Source organism: Lates calcarifer, linkage group LG20, assembly GCF_001640805.2.
Source record: "Lates calcarifer isolate ASB-BC8 linkage group LG20, TLL_Latcal_v3, whole genome shotgun sequence".
In the NCBI taxonomy this organism is placed as follows: domain Eukaryota; kingdom Metazoa; phylum Chordata; class Actinopteri; family Centropomidae; genus Lates; species Lates calcarifer.
This window is the reverse complement of record NC_066852.1, coordinates 8,266,761-8,284,284: the sequence shown is the minus strand read 5'-3', so window position 1 is coordinate 8,284,284 and position 17,524 is coordinate 8,266,761. Positions and strand designations below refer to the sequence as shown.

The window sequence follows — 17,524 nt, the reverse complement described above, 5'->3', positions numbered from 1 at the left end:
TGCCAGTAATGTAGTTCCAGGGAATTGTTGCTATGTAACAACACAGAGTGATAGGTTATCACTGAGACTGACTTGGGTTCAACCACATTTTATGGCAATCAGAGGTTATTTCTTTGGGAACTGAAGAACTTCTACAAAGACTTGGTCAGTGAAAGGTCAGTGACATTGCATTGAATTGAAAAACCAATAAGAATGTGATTGGATCTTTTGGGATTTTGAAGTGAAAATTACTATTTGAATAGACTCAGTTACCTTGAAGCTAGTAGTTTTCAAAAGTACCACTGTATTATAGAATAGGGCTGGTAATGTTGTATGTTTTTCTTATTGTAACTGAATCCCATGAAACACCAAAATCAATGATTGCATTACCATGAACACACACTGCCATTTTGGTTCTTCACTATCAGTTCCCATTAAAAGCACTGTTCATTTCTGTTTGAGTGATGCATGCTAAAACTACAGTGCTATGCTGTTTTAGGACACAGTGTCTTACCTAGAGTAGCTTGTATGACTCTAAGGATGGCAGCACTGGCCTGTCAGTCCACAACTATTAGTCTCAGACTGAAATACCCCATCCAATGTGGATTACCTTTAAATTTTGTACAGATTCATGATTCATGTTTCCCACATGACAAATCTTAATGACTCTGGAAGATAGAGCAGGATATCCCCTGACATCACCTGTTGTGCCACTATGAGGTTGACTTTTTTTTTTTTTTGTGAAGTGTCTCAATAATTATTGAATAGATTACCATGAAACTGAAATTCCATTGGTGGTCCTTTGACTTTTCATTAAGCACCATCATCATCCATCAAAATGAATGGAATTGCTATCAGCTTCTAATGTGTGTTGTGTTTAATGCTAATGTTTAATGATAATTAGCATGGTAACTAAGCTGGTGAACATGGTAAACATTATACCTGCTTACATTAGCATTAACTCATAGTACAACTGCACCTACTATTAGTAGTAGTCTCAAAGTAGTAGTAGTCATCAGTCTCAAAGCTGCTAGTGTGGCTGTAAACTCTTGTCTTGTTTAAAAATGAAACTAGTTTTTTAAAATATTCCATCTGCAGTAGGAACTAATAGAGTTGTGGCTGAGTGCCACAGACAGCAAAGAGAAGCCAGGAAGTATTGACAGACTAACACATTGTTGGTTTAGGTCTTTGCAAGGGATTTGTTAATAGTAAGAAAAACAGAGTAATGCCAGCCTTATCCTTTAAACTGTGTATGCTAGAGGGTGAGTTATAATATATTCAAAACCCCTATTTTAAGCATTCAACAAAAATAGGACTTGGAAAAGTGATTAAGTAGGAGTTTAGGGACTGAGACATGATGCACAGTTATACACTGCTCATTCCAAGCAGGTCAGAAATAAAGAGGGTAAGTCTCCAAAAGGCCTTTTATGTGAAACCAAATACAGCTGGCTTTTCCGCATGCATTATCATGTGCTGTCTGAACTGCTTTGTAATCTATGATAGAACAAAAGCACCGACTGATCCTTGCAGAAAGAAGAGCCGTTCTCCACTAGAGAGAAGACAACTAAGCGATATAATAAGAAAACACACAACCACTGGTGCTTATGACAGTTGTTAGAAACAGTCGTGGAAATCAATATGGTGGAAATCATAAGACGAATGTACTAATTCACCAACAAACAGAGAGATGCTGGACAAACAGGAATGCATTCTACCAAAACAGAAAGAAAACAAAAAATGGAAAGAAATGGACCTGGAAGATAGAGCGGGATATTGGACTTCAGAATGAAGTTAAGGAGGAAAGAGAAAAACCAGAGCTCTACGTAATCCAATCTTTCAAGAGTCAAATCATAATTGATGAAGTCAAATTAATTTGGTTAAAGACCATTGGTAAACAACAGAAAGAGAGAGAGAGAGAGAGAAAGAGAGAGAGAAACATTGACGTCACTCAGGCTAGGGTGCTTGTCACATTCTCATCTGCATAAAGATCACGTGCGTAGGCAAAGCATTACCTACCTTCCATTTCAATCAGTGACACGTATGCAATATCAACAAAAAAAGGAAAGAAAGAAAAAGGAAAAAAGGAGAAAGGAATGTTCTCCGCAGCGAAATGGGAAAAAGACAATGACCTCTTTTAGTATCAAAGCTACATATTTAGTCCAGAGACTAAGGAGAACTAAACAAACCAAAAAGTATAAAGAAAATAGAGGGGAGAAAAAAAATCCACATGGAATTGAAAATCAAAGTAAAATTAGAAACAAAGGATGAATCTAAAAACTAGATGATTTGCTTTGTCTTTTTCGCTTGTACAAATGCAGCCATATTTGTATCAAAACGGGGTGGGTGGAGTGGGGTGGAGGGAGTTGGGGTAGAGGTAAGCGGATAGAGTTAATTGTCATATTAGCGGACATCCATGTAGAGTAGAGTAGCTGAAGGGAGGGAGGAGGGACAGGGTAGGGGAAGGCATGCAGAGCTGGCAGATATGAAAGATATGTGGGAAGAAAAATGTCAGGACAACAAGAGTGAGACGTGAGTCACACAGGACACAGATGAACAGGTAGGAGAGGAGGAGACGGGGGGTAGAAGAGTGTTGGGGGGCGGGGGCAGTCACTGCTAAGATGGACAACTAAGAGAGTAAGCACATTTGAAAGGGACCCCAGTCACATTTTGGGCCTGGGTCTTCTTCAGCAGCAGCACTTCTCTACTCTTTACATTTTGGACATCAGTCCAACTTTTTTCCGAGCAGCCTTTTTTATTTATTTATGAGGATAAACACAGGTACGGTGAGAGTGAGCCTTAAGGAGCTTTGTCATGTCTGCTGTTTAAATTCTTAGAGTGAAGAGGGAGCTTGTATTCAAAATGGCTTGGGTCCCTTTAAAATAACAATCATGTTAATAAATGCGTGAGTTGTCCTAGTTATTTTCAAGAGTCTGTGTACTTGTGTTTCAAGTGTTTGAATGCATCCTTTAATAATGAGCAAGAGGATGACTAGCTCCATTAGGGACTGTCTCAACAACTGCTTAGGAGACAGTCTTAGATGTAGCGTAGACGAGCTTGGGAAAGTGTCTGTGCACTGCTCTTTATCAGAGATGGGGAAGTTAACACACCTGTATTTACCAAACTGGATAGTGCTCATTCTTGAAGCCTTGTGATACGACCTTGGATAGTATGTGTCTTAATTCTTCTGTGAGTCTGTTTCTTTTTTCTTATGCAAACTGTTGGTGGTTCTTCATCCTCAGTTGGTCACCCTGGTGAGACACTGTCCATCCTCCTCCCTGGCTGCAACTGGAATGCTCAGGACTGGAGGAATGTCCATCTCCTGAAACAATTCTCCAACGAGGGACTAAAAATTACACTACTGGCATACAGTAGCACTTATGCAAGTGTAGAAATATATTTTTTAAAGCGGTTATTTGTAAGTTTTCTCTGCTACTGAATGTGGTTTCTTGCTGGGAACCGGTGGTGGTGATTGTTGCTTGCCATGAGCTTCAGCCAAGGCTGCATTTATAATACAAGGGGATAGAATATGCCCTCTGAGCAGTGCTGCTTCTTCAGGGCAGTCTGGACGCCACAGTGAGCAAAAACTAATGATCTAACAACACAAAGGTGAGATTTTTTTGCTTTGCTGGAAGCGTGCCCGTGTCACAGTTTTCCAAGAGAGAGGGCTTCAAGAGGCATGAAGGCACCAGTATACTCCATCAGAACTGCTTGACCGACGGTTGGATTGCCTCGGTTCCCTTCCAACATTAGATAGGGGTGGTTGTGTCTGACAATTTCTGTAACTCTCCAAAACCAACAATCTGACATTCACACCCACTTCATGCCATGATTGGCCAGCTGTGCACAAGTGAGAAAGAAAGAAGGGTTTGAATATACAGACTTTTGATTTCTGGCATGGTTAGACACGTGGCACAAACTACTACTTCTCTAGCATAACCTGGCCCAAACTGATTGGTTAGGCATGTCTGTGTAACTTTCCCACCTCTGATACAGAGCAACGAACAGCTGCTTCCCCAATTTTTTTTTTTATGGGAAGCATCCAAGGCTGTCTTCCCTGCAGTGGATGAGACAGTCACAAACGGGGCTAGGGGACGACTACAAGAACTGAGATGATAGATACAGAACCAGAGCTGCTATACAGAACATTTGCTAAACCACACAACTGCTGCAGTAAAATCAGACTTCAGTTAGATCCAGGATCTGTCACACATAACCATCCTCCTGTGCAAAGATTTCAGTTTGAGGATTATTATGACATATTTTAGCCTTTGGTGAAGATTAACAAGAGTGGGGCAGCATCACCTTATGCTATTAAGATGTTGCTTAAAAAATGGGAGCCAATTACATGATCCTCTTTCACTACATTCCATCTGAGTGGCTAAAAAACATGATCTAACAGACATCCCCTGGCATTCTCCACTGGCCTGAGCAAACAGAGTAGAAACAACAGGGACATAAGAAATACTGCCACCTAGGGGCAACATGCACAACAACATGGTAAAGTAAAGCAGTAGAGAGGAGCATGTGTTTAACCCCTGGTGCTTTGGCAGGAGCTGTTGGATGCCTGGAGGAGAAGAGGATCTATCACTGAGCAGAGCATGTGCTTGAGAAGAAAGACAACTGTATTGACAAAAAGAAACTATTACACGTACCCAGTTAACCTACTTGGTCCAGCTCCAAAGCATTTGAGTGCTTTTTATATAAACAAGACAGAGAGATTTGGGCATTTATTCATGGGTAAATACCACTTAAATTGATATGGAAAAAAAGAAACAGTAATGACAGAGAGAAGGGAGAAAGAGATCAAATGAGACCTCATAGACACATGCAAGCTGGAGTGGAAAATAGGAGACATCAGTTCTCTGGAGGGAGTGTTTACTGGATGTTTGCAGCCCATTTAGATGCTTATTCATCAGAAGAGGATTGTTTCACAAGCTTTCCCTTTGTCTAAGTGATGTCTTTTGTTTTACTCCAACATAATAGCTGTCATCCTACTATAGCTTTAATGTAATGATCCATTTACTGTATGGGAGAGCAAGGTTGTTTTCATAACAGCAGAAAGTAATTTAAAACTCACTCACTCACTTGTTTGTTTGTTTTAGTTTTTTTAGATAATCAGAGACTAGAAGTGACAAACAAGGAGCAGTTCATGTATAATTTATAACTCTTTAGGAGTTGTAAACCATTCAGCACAAAGGGTCAATTCTGTGATAGGGATTTGTGACATGAATGGAATATTATTATGGAAGATTTAAAAGGCCAAAATTAATCATATTAAACAAAAAAATAAAGTGAAATACAACACACTTTGTTTTATTTCCCTTTTATGTATGCATTATCTGTGTTACAGTTGAAATAAACAGAAGTTAAAATATTTAGCTTCCATCCCAATCTTTTCTTTTCCTGTGAAACATAAAAATATTTTTGATGACTAGGTGATGAGGTCAAATGTATCAGATTTACTTTTAAAACTTAAATAACATCTCTCCTACATGGCGCTATATCTCTACAGCTCTGTATCTTGCTGTATTTGCTAAGCCACACCCACTTTTGAGTGATTGAATCACATCTGAAAAATCTGACTTAACTCACTCATACAAGTAAACTTACCCACATATTCTGTTTCATGCAGAACACAAACTGAAGCTGAAGACAAACAATTTACTTTTTTAAGAAGAAAAGAGAAAGAACTATACTTTTAATATATCTTTTCCATTTAATTATGACAGAAAATGCATACATAAAAGGAAATAAACATCACATTGTGTACTTTATTTCACTTTCTTTGCTTGTTAAATAGCTTATCTTTTGGCATTTTGAATCTCCCACACACCCTAGCAGAAATGGCTGATAACTGGAATAGTGAGCTGCACCTTGTTCATGGCTGTATTTTATTACAGTTCATTTTTGGCATACTTGGATCAAGACTTTCCACTAAGTAATTGGATTAGTCAGTTCAAGCATGAATTGCAGATTGCTATCACTTTAAAGCAGCATCAGACATCTGATCGTGACTCCGGCAACATTAGCTAATTAACACTTTATCTACAGAGGTTTTTATTCCTGTTAGACATATTTTCTTTGATATTCATGGATGTGGACCTTTTTTTGGGTGGGTGAGGAGTGGGGGTGGAGGGTGGGGTGGGGGGTGTTTGAAGAAGTCATATCTGTTCCTGGCTCAGCTTTTTTTATCTTACACTGTAGCAGGCACCCATTTGGAAGAAACAACAATCTTTTTGCTCATTCGTTTGGAAACACTGTGTGCCAGTGTGGCTCATATTTCCATCCGAGGTGTGGTATGCTAATGTTGTGCTCTGACTCAGAGGATGTGTGGTGAACAGAAACGCTAGAACCTTGGTTGTCTTTGCTCCCTCCCTCTGTTACCGGGAAACAAGAACAAACAAAAAAACAAGATGGCAGAGGGGTCAAAGAGAGCCAGAAACAAAGCAGCAGGAGCGGCAAGTTTTACACAGGACAGAGGTGTCTTTTGTACGTCAAAAATGATTATATTAATAATAAAAATTGTCCTTGAAATAACTGATAAAAGAACAAAAGAACAAAATCTTTCAGTATGAGAATTCATGTCAACCAACACAAAAGAGCAAGATAAAACTCATTTGTAAACTGTGGTAGATACCGCTGGTGTGGGTGGGGGAGGGTGGGGGTGTGGGAGCAAAATAGAGGAGATTACATACATCGTGCCCTTTCTCGCCCTCGGTGTGGTTGAGTCTGCTGGCCTTGCCGTTGCGGCTTCGCTGGGTGTGGTCCCCATTGTGCCACGCGGTGGGACTGTTGGGGCCTGGGGACAGCGAGGTGCTGGATGCCTTTTGTCCGTCCGTCTTGTGCTTGCAGTCCAGTCTAGAAGAGCAGAGCCACACAGCAACATAAGAGGTAAAGCACAGCTATCCTGCCCTCTGGGGAAAATTTTGGTTTTTATTTTCTTCTTCTTTTCATTCAAAGAGAATAAAAGCTATTTATCAATTTTCTTACGACTTAAAAATTCTCTTTAAATGAAGGGAGCTCCTGAGGTCTTTTAAGCTGACCATCTGAAGCATGTTTCAGACTGACTGTACAAAATACCATTGCTCATGATGGAGAATATGTTTTAGGGTAGTTTTAGCTGACTATTTACAATAGGATGTTACAACATGAATAAATCTGTATTTTCCATCCTTTTCGATGCATCTTTGTTTTCTGCATTTGTCATCCTAAATACTCTGTGTTTTCTCTGATCTGTTGCCATGAATCACTATTTGTATATTATATTTTATCGTATATATGCCCCTTTACCCTTTTACCTTTAAAAAAAAGGTAGAATAAGGCAGTATGTTCAAACTAACATCAGAAAAATGACAACACATCCAGAAACCAGGACATCTCAGCTAACTTGAACATTCAGTGTATTCTGCTTTGTAATAGTAAAATAGGACCTTGCTGTTCCGAGTTACATGAAATGACTAACAGAATAACTAACAATGACTGTTTTTCTCATCAAACTCTATGTAAGTGGAGAGTGAGATATCACATTTGTTTAAGGGGGGTCATTATAAGACATGCTGAGGAGCCCCATTTGTATCCTAATCGATCCCCTGAGGACCAAGACTAAATGAGAAGGAGAGACTGACAGTCACCAAGGCAACTGCTCGACAGTGAGTAGAGCAATATCTGTGTGTGTGACAAAATGAAGCATATGTGTGAATGTGTGTGTCTTGAGGAGTCTACCTGGCAGGGGATTTGGAGGTGCTCCGAGTGGAGGACAGGGAGGCGCTACGGGAGCTACAGCAGCTGCCTTGACGCTGCGAACTCCTACCAGGGGTCTCACCAGGGGACCTGATGGATGACAACAGATGGATGGACACACCACACGCACACACAGACACATGCATACATATACATACACAAAGTAATGTGTATGTATAAATGCATATATCACGGGGAAACACACATGCCACAGTGAGCTCAGCAGTCAACCTACAGATATGTTAAACAGTTCATGAACAACCAAAGATTTTCAATATATATTCTAATTAAGACAGGGCGCAGTGTATGGCATTGAAATTGTGCTGAACTCACACATAATGCTTGGGAGATGCACTCTCTGCTTTCACACTTGTTAACATTCTCTGTAAGTCTGAGCCTGAGATAATGGGTGTAAAATACCAATATAAATTTATGAGACTGAACCTGATTCCAATTGTACCCATTGCTGAGGGCTGAGACGATTGTTCACTATGTTTGTTTTACTGTGTGCAGAGGACAAACTGGGCTTAAATTATCCTTCCACATTGCATACTATATTTGTACGGATCATCAAATTTGACTGATAATGAATATGAAGCTTTGTTTTGCAAGGTACAACATTAACATGTAAATGGTATTAGAAGGATTCTCTGTGTGTCTCACCTCTTTTTCTGTTTATTCTTGTCTTTGTGTTTGTTCTTTGGGCTGCCCGATCTGAAACAGATGTCATATGTAAGATAATAAGGCTGTGTACATTAAAGCAAAGGAAATTCCCTTTGTACAAACAGAACTCACTGCACTGCTCACACATATGGATTGCATTGTCTTTTCTATAAATACTACTCAATAAGCAGAAATGACAATAACACACCTTACATGAGAAAACTCATTAGCAGCATTTTGCTTTGATGCACACAATCATGAACAAGGTTGTTAACAGTGCCGATCATGTGATGCTGTGCTGTTTTCGTCTTTCATACACACCTGTATCTCCTCTTTTTCCTGGAGCCAGATGCAGACCTACAAAAACAAAAACACAGTCATTATAATGATGGTATCATGACAGCTACATCACATAATATTCAACTGAATAATTCATACAGGATGCTGTGCTGTAACTGTGGACCAGGGGCCTGTTCCTAGAAGCAGGTTTGCTAAGTAATCTGGATAACTTTTCCAGGTTTACCCTTTACTCAAAAATTGTACATTTACATCAGTCCATGTTCCAGATATTGAGGTGGTTCTGGGAATTACTCAACCTGCTTCTTGGAATAGATTCTAGGACGTCTAAGGTTGTATTTTGAACAAATGCTGGAGGCTGAGCCTGAAATCTTTTACCATATTTTTATTGTCATATTTTCAAAGTTACTCCAATGAATACTAAGACCACATAAAGCTGCATATGGTTAAGCTTTTCAAGAGGTTAAGCTTCATTTAGCAGCGCTGTATTCAGATAATAGCTCATATTGTGGATGAAGTCACTTGGACTGAAATATGTGTGTATTTGATGACAAATATGTCATATGAATGTAAACAGCACCATAAATATTAACAAACACAGAACCTAACACACAAAGCAGTGTTGAGGCCACAGCTGCAAGTCAAAAAAATTTGATCACATAATGCAACATGTTCAAGATACTGTGACCAGTATAGGGATGATACATTTTCATGTGTCAGCTGATACATGGAATATTTCAGCATGAATTACTGCACCTCTAATCATGTGCATGGGAGCACCCTCCTTGCTGACCAATCTGAATTGCACACGTACATCTATATGTGCAGCTGAGATGTCCCCAAGGGGCTCTCACAGCAGGCTTTTCCAGTTGATATTCTACAGGTGCTGAATGTAATGCTTATTTGCCCTTTTAATTATTTCTGGCTGTAAAAGATGCTGCTCCCTGCAACAGAGCAGGGATAATAAACCCTGAGCTTTTGTGGTGGTTTTCCTTTATAAGCGTATTGAGTATAATGCTAGGGAGGCCAGCCATTCTTCAGTCCTCAGCGACTGACACATCACCTCCATATCACTTTCACCCTCATTGCAGTTTCCATGGTGATTAGTCAGACCAGTCTGTGAGAGTTGTTGCTATTTTCCTGAAGAGCCCTGAATCTCCCCTGCTGTTTTACACACCTACAGCATGCAGCATGGAGTGGGAGGGAGCAGCAGCACAAAGTGTGTTGATTCACTGAAAGGGGAGTAATAAAGCTGTCACAGTAATGTATGTGGCTGATATGTGACTCAGAGCTGTGGCCCCAGTCGCAGCCCATGTTCCCCGATTGGAAGGAATCATCTGGGAACTAGTGTATATGAGGTGATATTTTGGAGAGCTCATTATTCTTCTGTTCTCTCACACACTCTGGTCACAGCTAAATCCCTCACTCCTCCTTCTAATACAAGGACATGGAGGTAGACAAATATGCATCAAATGGGGGAGCCCAACCTGGAGCTATTATGTTAAAGTGAGCTGTGTATTACAATCAAGCAGCTGTATGAATTTAAGCAGGACATGTTTGCAGCACCCCCCCCCCCCCCACCCCCATGAAGTGCACCTTAAAAAGGAGCATCTCTAGGGAGGAACCCTGCTTGCTGTACCCCCCACCCCCACCCCGCCTTATCTATACATTATTCATATATTAACAGTACCTGCAATGCAGATCAGCTCTGGTGTGCGGCTGGTGGGAGGGAGGTGTGGGGATGAGGGGAGAGGATGAGGGGGGACTTGGATGTGCGTGGATGGATGAGAGGTGGGAAACAAGAGCGGGGCAGAGCAGTGATGCTCAGCAATTTGGTGAGAGGCTCATTTTTCTTGTGTTGTGCGCCCCCATACAGGCTGGGTTATTAGAACAACACATTTAGCCCCACTCCCCCCGAGTCACGTGGAGAAGCAGAGAAATTGGAGGAGGAGGCCACTTTACAATTGCTTATTGTTGTTATGATATCCCAAGGCATTGCACAAGTGTCTGCTGATGAGCTCTTGCTCTTTTCCCATCTCTTCTTCCTCCCTTTCTTCTATTCTCTTTCTTCTCTTTAATTTGCTGCCTTTCTTTCCTTTCTTTCATTGTTCTCTTCCTGGAGACCTCTCTTTCTCCCTTTCCTCCTACCCTTCCTGTCTTTGTTTTTCCTGAATTCACTCTTTCATCCTTTCCCTCTTCCTCTTTCCCTTTCTTCCTTTTGGTCTTCTATACCTTGAATTCTATCTTTAGTCCTTCTCTTCCCCTTTCTTCCTGTTTTTCTTCCCTTTTTCCTCCTTTCCTTTCTTCCCTCCACATTTCCTTGTCTTTATTCCTTTCCTTCTACCCTTCTTTTTTTTCCTTATTCCCATCTTTTTTCCTGTCTTCCTGCAGTTCTCTTCATTCTCCCTGTATCTCCTTTACTTTTTACTTATTTCCTGTCTTTCCTGTCTTTTTTCCTTTTCTTCTTCCTGTATTTCTCCCCTACATCTTTTACTCTCCCTTTCTCCCTTTACTTCCCCTCTTCCTTTTTATTCCCTTTGTCTTCCTTTCCTTCATCTCTTCCTTTCCTCCTTTCTTCTTTCCCTCCTGTCTCCACTACTACATGATAATTGACCAAGAGACAAACAAATACATGACAAAAATGGAAGTATGAAATTCCATCCATGATGAAAGAAAACTGTGATATCTTTTTTTTTTACATACCTCAGTGCAATTTTCTACTATCTTTAAGTGACACATCAAATGTGTAACTACATCTCTAAACTTCCATCACTGTGAGGACAGCTGTTGACAAACCCTTGAAAAGTCAAGAGTGTCTTTCTTGTGTTGACATGTCACTGATGATGCTCATGCTGAGTTTGCACACACACACTCACCTGTCTCGCTTGTGTTTCTTCCCACTCTTTTTCTTCTTCTCTCTGCGCGTGGGTGAGGAGCTGCCAAACCTATTGATGGAGAGAGGTGGAAAAGATTTAGCATGCCATGACTGCAAAATCTGCCTCATATTTTCAGCTAAATTCTGTCTTTTCACTTGTCATTGTGTTACATTACATTACAGCTCAGAGGGGATCATTGTTAGCAAAGGTGTCATCCTATAGTGGATCAGCTGTTTTTTCTCACTAAGGCTCTGTGTCCCCAGCTCTGTTCATCCCTCTGCCTTTCTCCTCTTATTCTTTCTTCTCTTTACCATCAATGTACTTACTGCACACACTCTCTTTGACTATCACTCTCCCTCCTTTGTTTACTGACCTTGTCAAAAGAAAATGGAAGATGAGACTGCGCCTTGCTAATCACTACAGATTTTTTTTCTGCTCTCCACAACTGCAGTATCTGATGGCTCGTGCGCAATATTCACACCAAAATAAACAACGGGGCAGAGCAAAAGAAAGAAGGAAAAAAAAAATCGAACGACTTAATCAGAGGAAGCCGTTACCACTCACCGGCTCCTTCTGCGGCCAGATTTCTTCTTCTTCCTTTTCTTTGGACGAGGGGATAGAGAGCTGCTTGATTTCCTCTTCACTCTGAATTGGCCAAAGACAGAACGAGAGGGAGAGATTGAGAGCAAGAAAGGCAGATCGAATTTACAAGTGATTGTTATAATAATAATCATTTTCAGAAGGAATAAATTTCTGATTATAGTTATTTGCTGCTGTGCTGATAACAAGACGATGAGTGTATGTCTTCTCATTTCCCCAGTTCATTCTGCCACAACACACAATATTCATGCAATACATCTTACAATGGAAAAAGGAAATCGCTTCCAGGAAATTACACTTAATCTTGTCTGCAAAGTGACACATGCAGAAAGCACAATCTAAATGACCATCTTGCCAAACATAAATGGCTGTGTATCTCTGTGTGCATGATGTTACTGGGCAATTGCTAGTAGATCTGAAGAGCATTTTTGTCCTGATATCAGTTTTATGTTCATGGATATTATCAAAGCAAACACCCAGAGGCAATGTGAAGGAGATAATACACAGCTGATTTAATTCATCACTTGAGGGGTGAGAGCTGGTCATCACAGTGCATGTGTATTTCAACATGTGCTTTACCTGTTGTCACTGTGGTAATCATGGTCATAGTCTCCATCTTCATAGCCAGCCAATTCAGGGTCCCCCTCATACTCATCAGGCTGATAGTGCAGGTGGTTGACCCTGAAACACAAGAGTTAAGGATCATGACAGTGAAGAGTGTGTGAGTACTGTAAGACAGAGGAATAAAACTTGTTTATAAGTATGGTCGGTTTCCGTATATATTCAGCAGAAACCTCACAGTGACAGTCTAACAAGAACAAGAGTCTACAGCCATGCTAGCAGCTCAGTAAGATTGTTACAATATACTGTATTTATTGTGTACCAACATACATTAAAAATAAGACATTTAACAGTTGAAAAATCGACTTGTCAGTGCTCTCTGGTAGACAAACTGTGTGATGGTGACACTGTTTCTAAGTTACCTCAAATCTAATTTGGCATCTGTATTGCAATTTCTTGTTACTTATCAGCCAACATATACCTTGATCCAATATATCTGCAATAAGCTAATACTGGTCTATATGTCAGCTTGGACGATTTAATGGCTTAGCTGCAATGCTAACATTTGCTAATTAGCACTAACCACAAAGTACAGCTGATGGGAATGTGATTAGTTTTGCAGATATGTGATCATAAACCAAATTACTGAACAAATTAAAATTCTGACCTGATAATGGTGCTAGACAGAATGAAAGGGTTACATTACAGTACTATTTATCATGACAGGAGAACAAATGTACTAGATTTCACCAAGAAAAAAAAAGTGAAAATTTGATGCTCACTGTCAATTGCTGAATCACTGTTAAAATCATCCTTAGCCTTAGATGTTAGATTGTCCACTTAAGAGACTGTAGTGTCTCAGTGACTGAGACATGCTTATTGTAACCTGTTCTCACTGGAATTTGTTATTCAACACAAAGATAACTATGACCTTGGTGGGTGGGGGGTGGGGGGGTAGTTAAGCAGATTCTGTGCTATTTCTGATGTGTGGAATCTACTTCCTGCAAATCCCAGAATATATACATTCATTTAGACTGAGAGAGAGTGTTTCTTTAATCATCATTCACACACTGAAGCTTTTTCATAATCTTCCCTTACCACAGCTGTGAGAAAATCATCATCTCTCAGCTCAGTTTGTGTGATTCACATCTTCCCGCCTCTTCTTCACACATACTGTATTGTATATACAGACAGATGGCAGCAGCCTCCCACCTAATCCTCCTTGCCCCACTGCCCCCTTCCCTCTTATGTAGCTTCCTCTGATCCACCAAGTCTGACCTTGCTGACTTAAAAAATGATTTAAAAAAAACACACCACACTGATTTTGTTATCCTCATGTGGTCCCATCTCTCTGACCTTGTCACATCCCAGTATTGTTATAAACTCTGCAGGTCACGCTCTGGGCTTTCTGGTACTTTTTTACACAGATATGTAGCATATGGAAGTCTCTGTAGAGGTCATTTGGATTAGAGTGATGATGACAGAGTCATAACCTCAGTGACTATCCATGCACATAAAAACAGGCGAGGGTAATGAGATGAAGAGGTTGAAGTGCCACATGAAAACAAGTTAACAAAGCAAAGGATGGTGCGTCTCGAATAAGGAGATAAAACACATATGGGGAACACTATCACAGCGGATTTACATCAGATCAGGATAGAGAGGAGGGGTGATGTAGAAAAAAGACAACATAAGTGGTGTAAAGTATCTGGAAGGACAGTGTGGGGCAGACTTGAACAGGGAACAGTCCTGACGGTTTGTTAGTAGAAGATGAGGCAACAGAGCCTTTAATTGGCTGAGCACCACTGGGCACAGCAGGGATGCCAAGTACCAGCAAAATAACCTCGCTTCACAATGACAGCGCTTTCCGCACACATGCACAGAAAAGCGTTTGAGTGAGCTCAACACACACACATACAAATGCACACTGCGATGCTTGCTCTAATGAATAAACTTGCATTACAAAAATCATGTAAATTTGAACTTCAGCAACAAAAACAACTGTCTCAGAGAACAGAATCATCAGAGGAGAGAGGGAAACGACTGTAGTCAGTGAGGCTGTGACGCAGTTCACATGAAGGTAGGAATTCAGCTTTAACAAGTAAAAACTCTATTAAGTTTGAAACTGCCTGTGAGTGAATGTTGACTGGACAGCATTTCAGATAAAGCATACACTGCAAGCTAATGGCCCTCACTTTATTGCTATAAAAGGGGAGAATATATAACTTTTGAATACTGTGGTGAGAGGAGGGAGACACACACAACACTGCAGTATAAAGTCCTATATGCCCGCCTCTCTACTTTTTTATTCTCTTTATGTAGTATCTCTAATCTTGTATACATGCAGGCCAGCCTGCAGATAATATTCAGGGCTGAAAAATACCTCAACCTCCTCTGCACCTGCTTTGGATTTAAAAAATAAATTAATCTATAATTCTGTACAGTCAATATTCCTCTAAAAACTTGCCAGAACTGAACATCAAATATTAAATATGGCAGAAAGGACAGTTCTCTTTGTAGTGAAGATGCACGGACAATATTTATCTATCATACAGAGTAAGGTCTCTATCAACAAAAGCAAAATGTGATGTGAAGCAGGGTGTATTCATAATGCAGCACTTCACACTGCATTCTAATGTTCTTTTTTATTAGACTACCATTAATTTGAAGTAATAGGACCACTTTCATGATAATATGTTATTTTCTGCATTGTTACAAATGTCAAATGTCAGTGATGGAATTCACATACTTTATTTACTATTTATCTTTGTCCCACATCAATGAGACCTGTGTATTCACAATACTTTTTGGCCTTTTAAAAAGGTTCATTTTTGCTGCTGTTTAGCCTTTTGCCCAAGACTGGTGTCCCTTTAGGGCCGGGAATGAAGCACATTGCCAGAAAGAGCAATCAATAACAATTGAAACTATCTAGGGGTCCCCATGCTTAGTCATTAGTGATAAATCAACTAATTCCCCATCCTGTCTCTAATCTCTTAATTGATGCCGTGCTCCAATATGCCGGAGACATCTGTCCAGCCCGCTCGTGATCACAACAGCATCCCTGTTAGGCAGATGAGTGAGTGTCCCAGTGTTTAATGGTGCCCTGGTGAGGCAAGAGGCACCCTTATTCAGCCACTGTCCCTGGGACCTGGCAGTGATGGACTATGGCCAAGGCCCTCCTCAGGGCTGTGGCACAAAGTAGTGCAGCTCATTCATATCCCCACTCAGACAGCCACTCTGCCACCGAAGAGAGGTGTAGAGAGTTATAGTTTGTTATTCCGGGAGGAGGTAGGTGGAGGTTGGATTGATTACCCCTCAATGAGGGTGGGGGCAAATCTAGTTGCTGCTGAGCTGATCAATTCTGTGATTGTGGAGAAAAACCCTGACATTCTGTATGTACCCAGACCTGTACTACAGTCAAAGAATAGATCCATTTGTATTGAAATTAAATGTATTTCTGTTTCAGAATGAAGAAAGTTGGTCTTTTCACCAGACATTGAACGACTATGTAAAGCCCAGGGTCAGCTTCCCCACTGATCCCACTTTGATCGGACAGCATTGGTGTGTAAGCCTGAATAGCTCTGAGAGGCTTTACACACTGCATTTCTTCTCTCGCTCTGTGTTCGAATCCATTCTGCAGGAAATCAATGTGGGACACTGGTAAACAGAGTTATGAGCTAGCACATCCATGCTTACTGCTGGCTGTTTATTGCTAGTGTGTAAGAGTACTAAGCTACAGCTGAGAGGCCTAGCCTGTCAATAGTACTAGTCCCTGTGGAAAAGATGGCCTCTGAATAAAACCTCCCAGCTGAGCAAACTCAAACACACTGGAAGCAGCTGTGTATTTTAGGACATGGTGGAGTCTCCTATCTTTTAGAAGATCTGTATATCTATGTTACTACATCGACATCTACTGTTTATCTAGCTTTAAGTCAATATACAACTGTTTTTACATGACTAGAAATAAAAGACACACTTGGCAAGGACAAAAGGTGTTTGTCATCCATGTTACACAAATCTAATGCAGGTAAAATTAAAATTACAAAGGGAACAGAGGCCCAGAGACAAACCAGAGCAGAGCCATTCATAAGGAATTACTGGCATGTCCATGTGTAGTGCTGGCTGCTTACCACAGTGACTGAAGCCCTCACAGACCCACATTAATTGTTGTGAGGGTCCCCTGATATATTAATGCAGGGGATTGTTGATCTGCTTATTTTTGATGGCAGTGAGTATCAGGGGAGTCATTTAATTAAGGCTTGCTCGCTATAACTCTCCAGATTTAGGCACTTCACTTGTAAAGTCATAATGTTGAGCAGAGGGACACACTGTAGTTGACTTGAGAAAGGTAGTTCAATGTGTATGTGTGTGTGTGTGTGTGTGTCTGGCCTGGCTGAGTGCAGAGGATGTGGAGGAGTGTGGGGGATAACAACCCTGCAAATTACAACCTTCTCCAATTTTCCACATCAAGGCCTTTCTGCTGAGGGAAAGTTACAGAATTTGAGGCAAGTTGGGAAAATCTTAAATTGACCTGACTCAGAAGTGCTCTTGAGAGTGAGCTCATGTGAAAAGCAAAACAAACAAAGTTTTCTGTATCTTTGTAGTTTGCTTTCTTTGGGCCATAAATTTTTATTATGTTCATTCTACTGTACATAAGTGTCCTCTATTCTTCCTCCTCAATTCAGTGTGGTCTAGTTAAATGTCAGACACCGGCTGAGGTGCAGAGGAGGGAGAATCATTAGTCCTGTCTGTGAGACAGGAAGCATCAGCGTCATTACCAGTCATTAGTTCACAGACAGCAGGTCGCA

The 17,524-nt window shown here is 40.6% G+C and overlaps 1 protein-coding gene across 1 annotated transcript in view; it reads right to left on the bottom strand.

Moving 5' to 3' along the window:
* Window positions 1–17,524, bottom strand: part of srrm3 (serine/arginine repetitive matrix 3) — a 69,607-nt gene that overhangs the window by 6,071 nt on the left and 46,012 nt on the right. The window contains exons 4-10 of the mRNA XM_018692260.2: window positions 12,735–12,836; window positions 12,120–12,200; window positions 11,556–11,624; window positions 8,704–8,739; window positions 8,383–8,433; window positions 7,702–7,809; window positions 6,675–6,837 (exon numbers count right to left, since the gene is read on the bottom strand). Coding sequence (XP_018547776.1) covers window positions 6,675–6,837; window positions 7,702–7,809; window positions 8,383–8,433; window positions 8,704–8,739; window positions 11,556–11,624; window positions 12,120–12,200; window positions 12,735–12,836 — 610 coding nt within the window. The remainder of the gene's footprint in view (window positions 1–6,674; window positions 6,838–7,701; window positions 7,810–8,382; window positions 8,434–8,703; window positions 8,740–11,555; window positions 11,625–12,119; window positions 12,201–12,734; window positions 12,837–17,524) is intronic.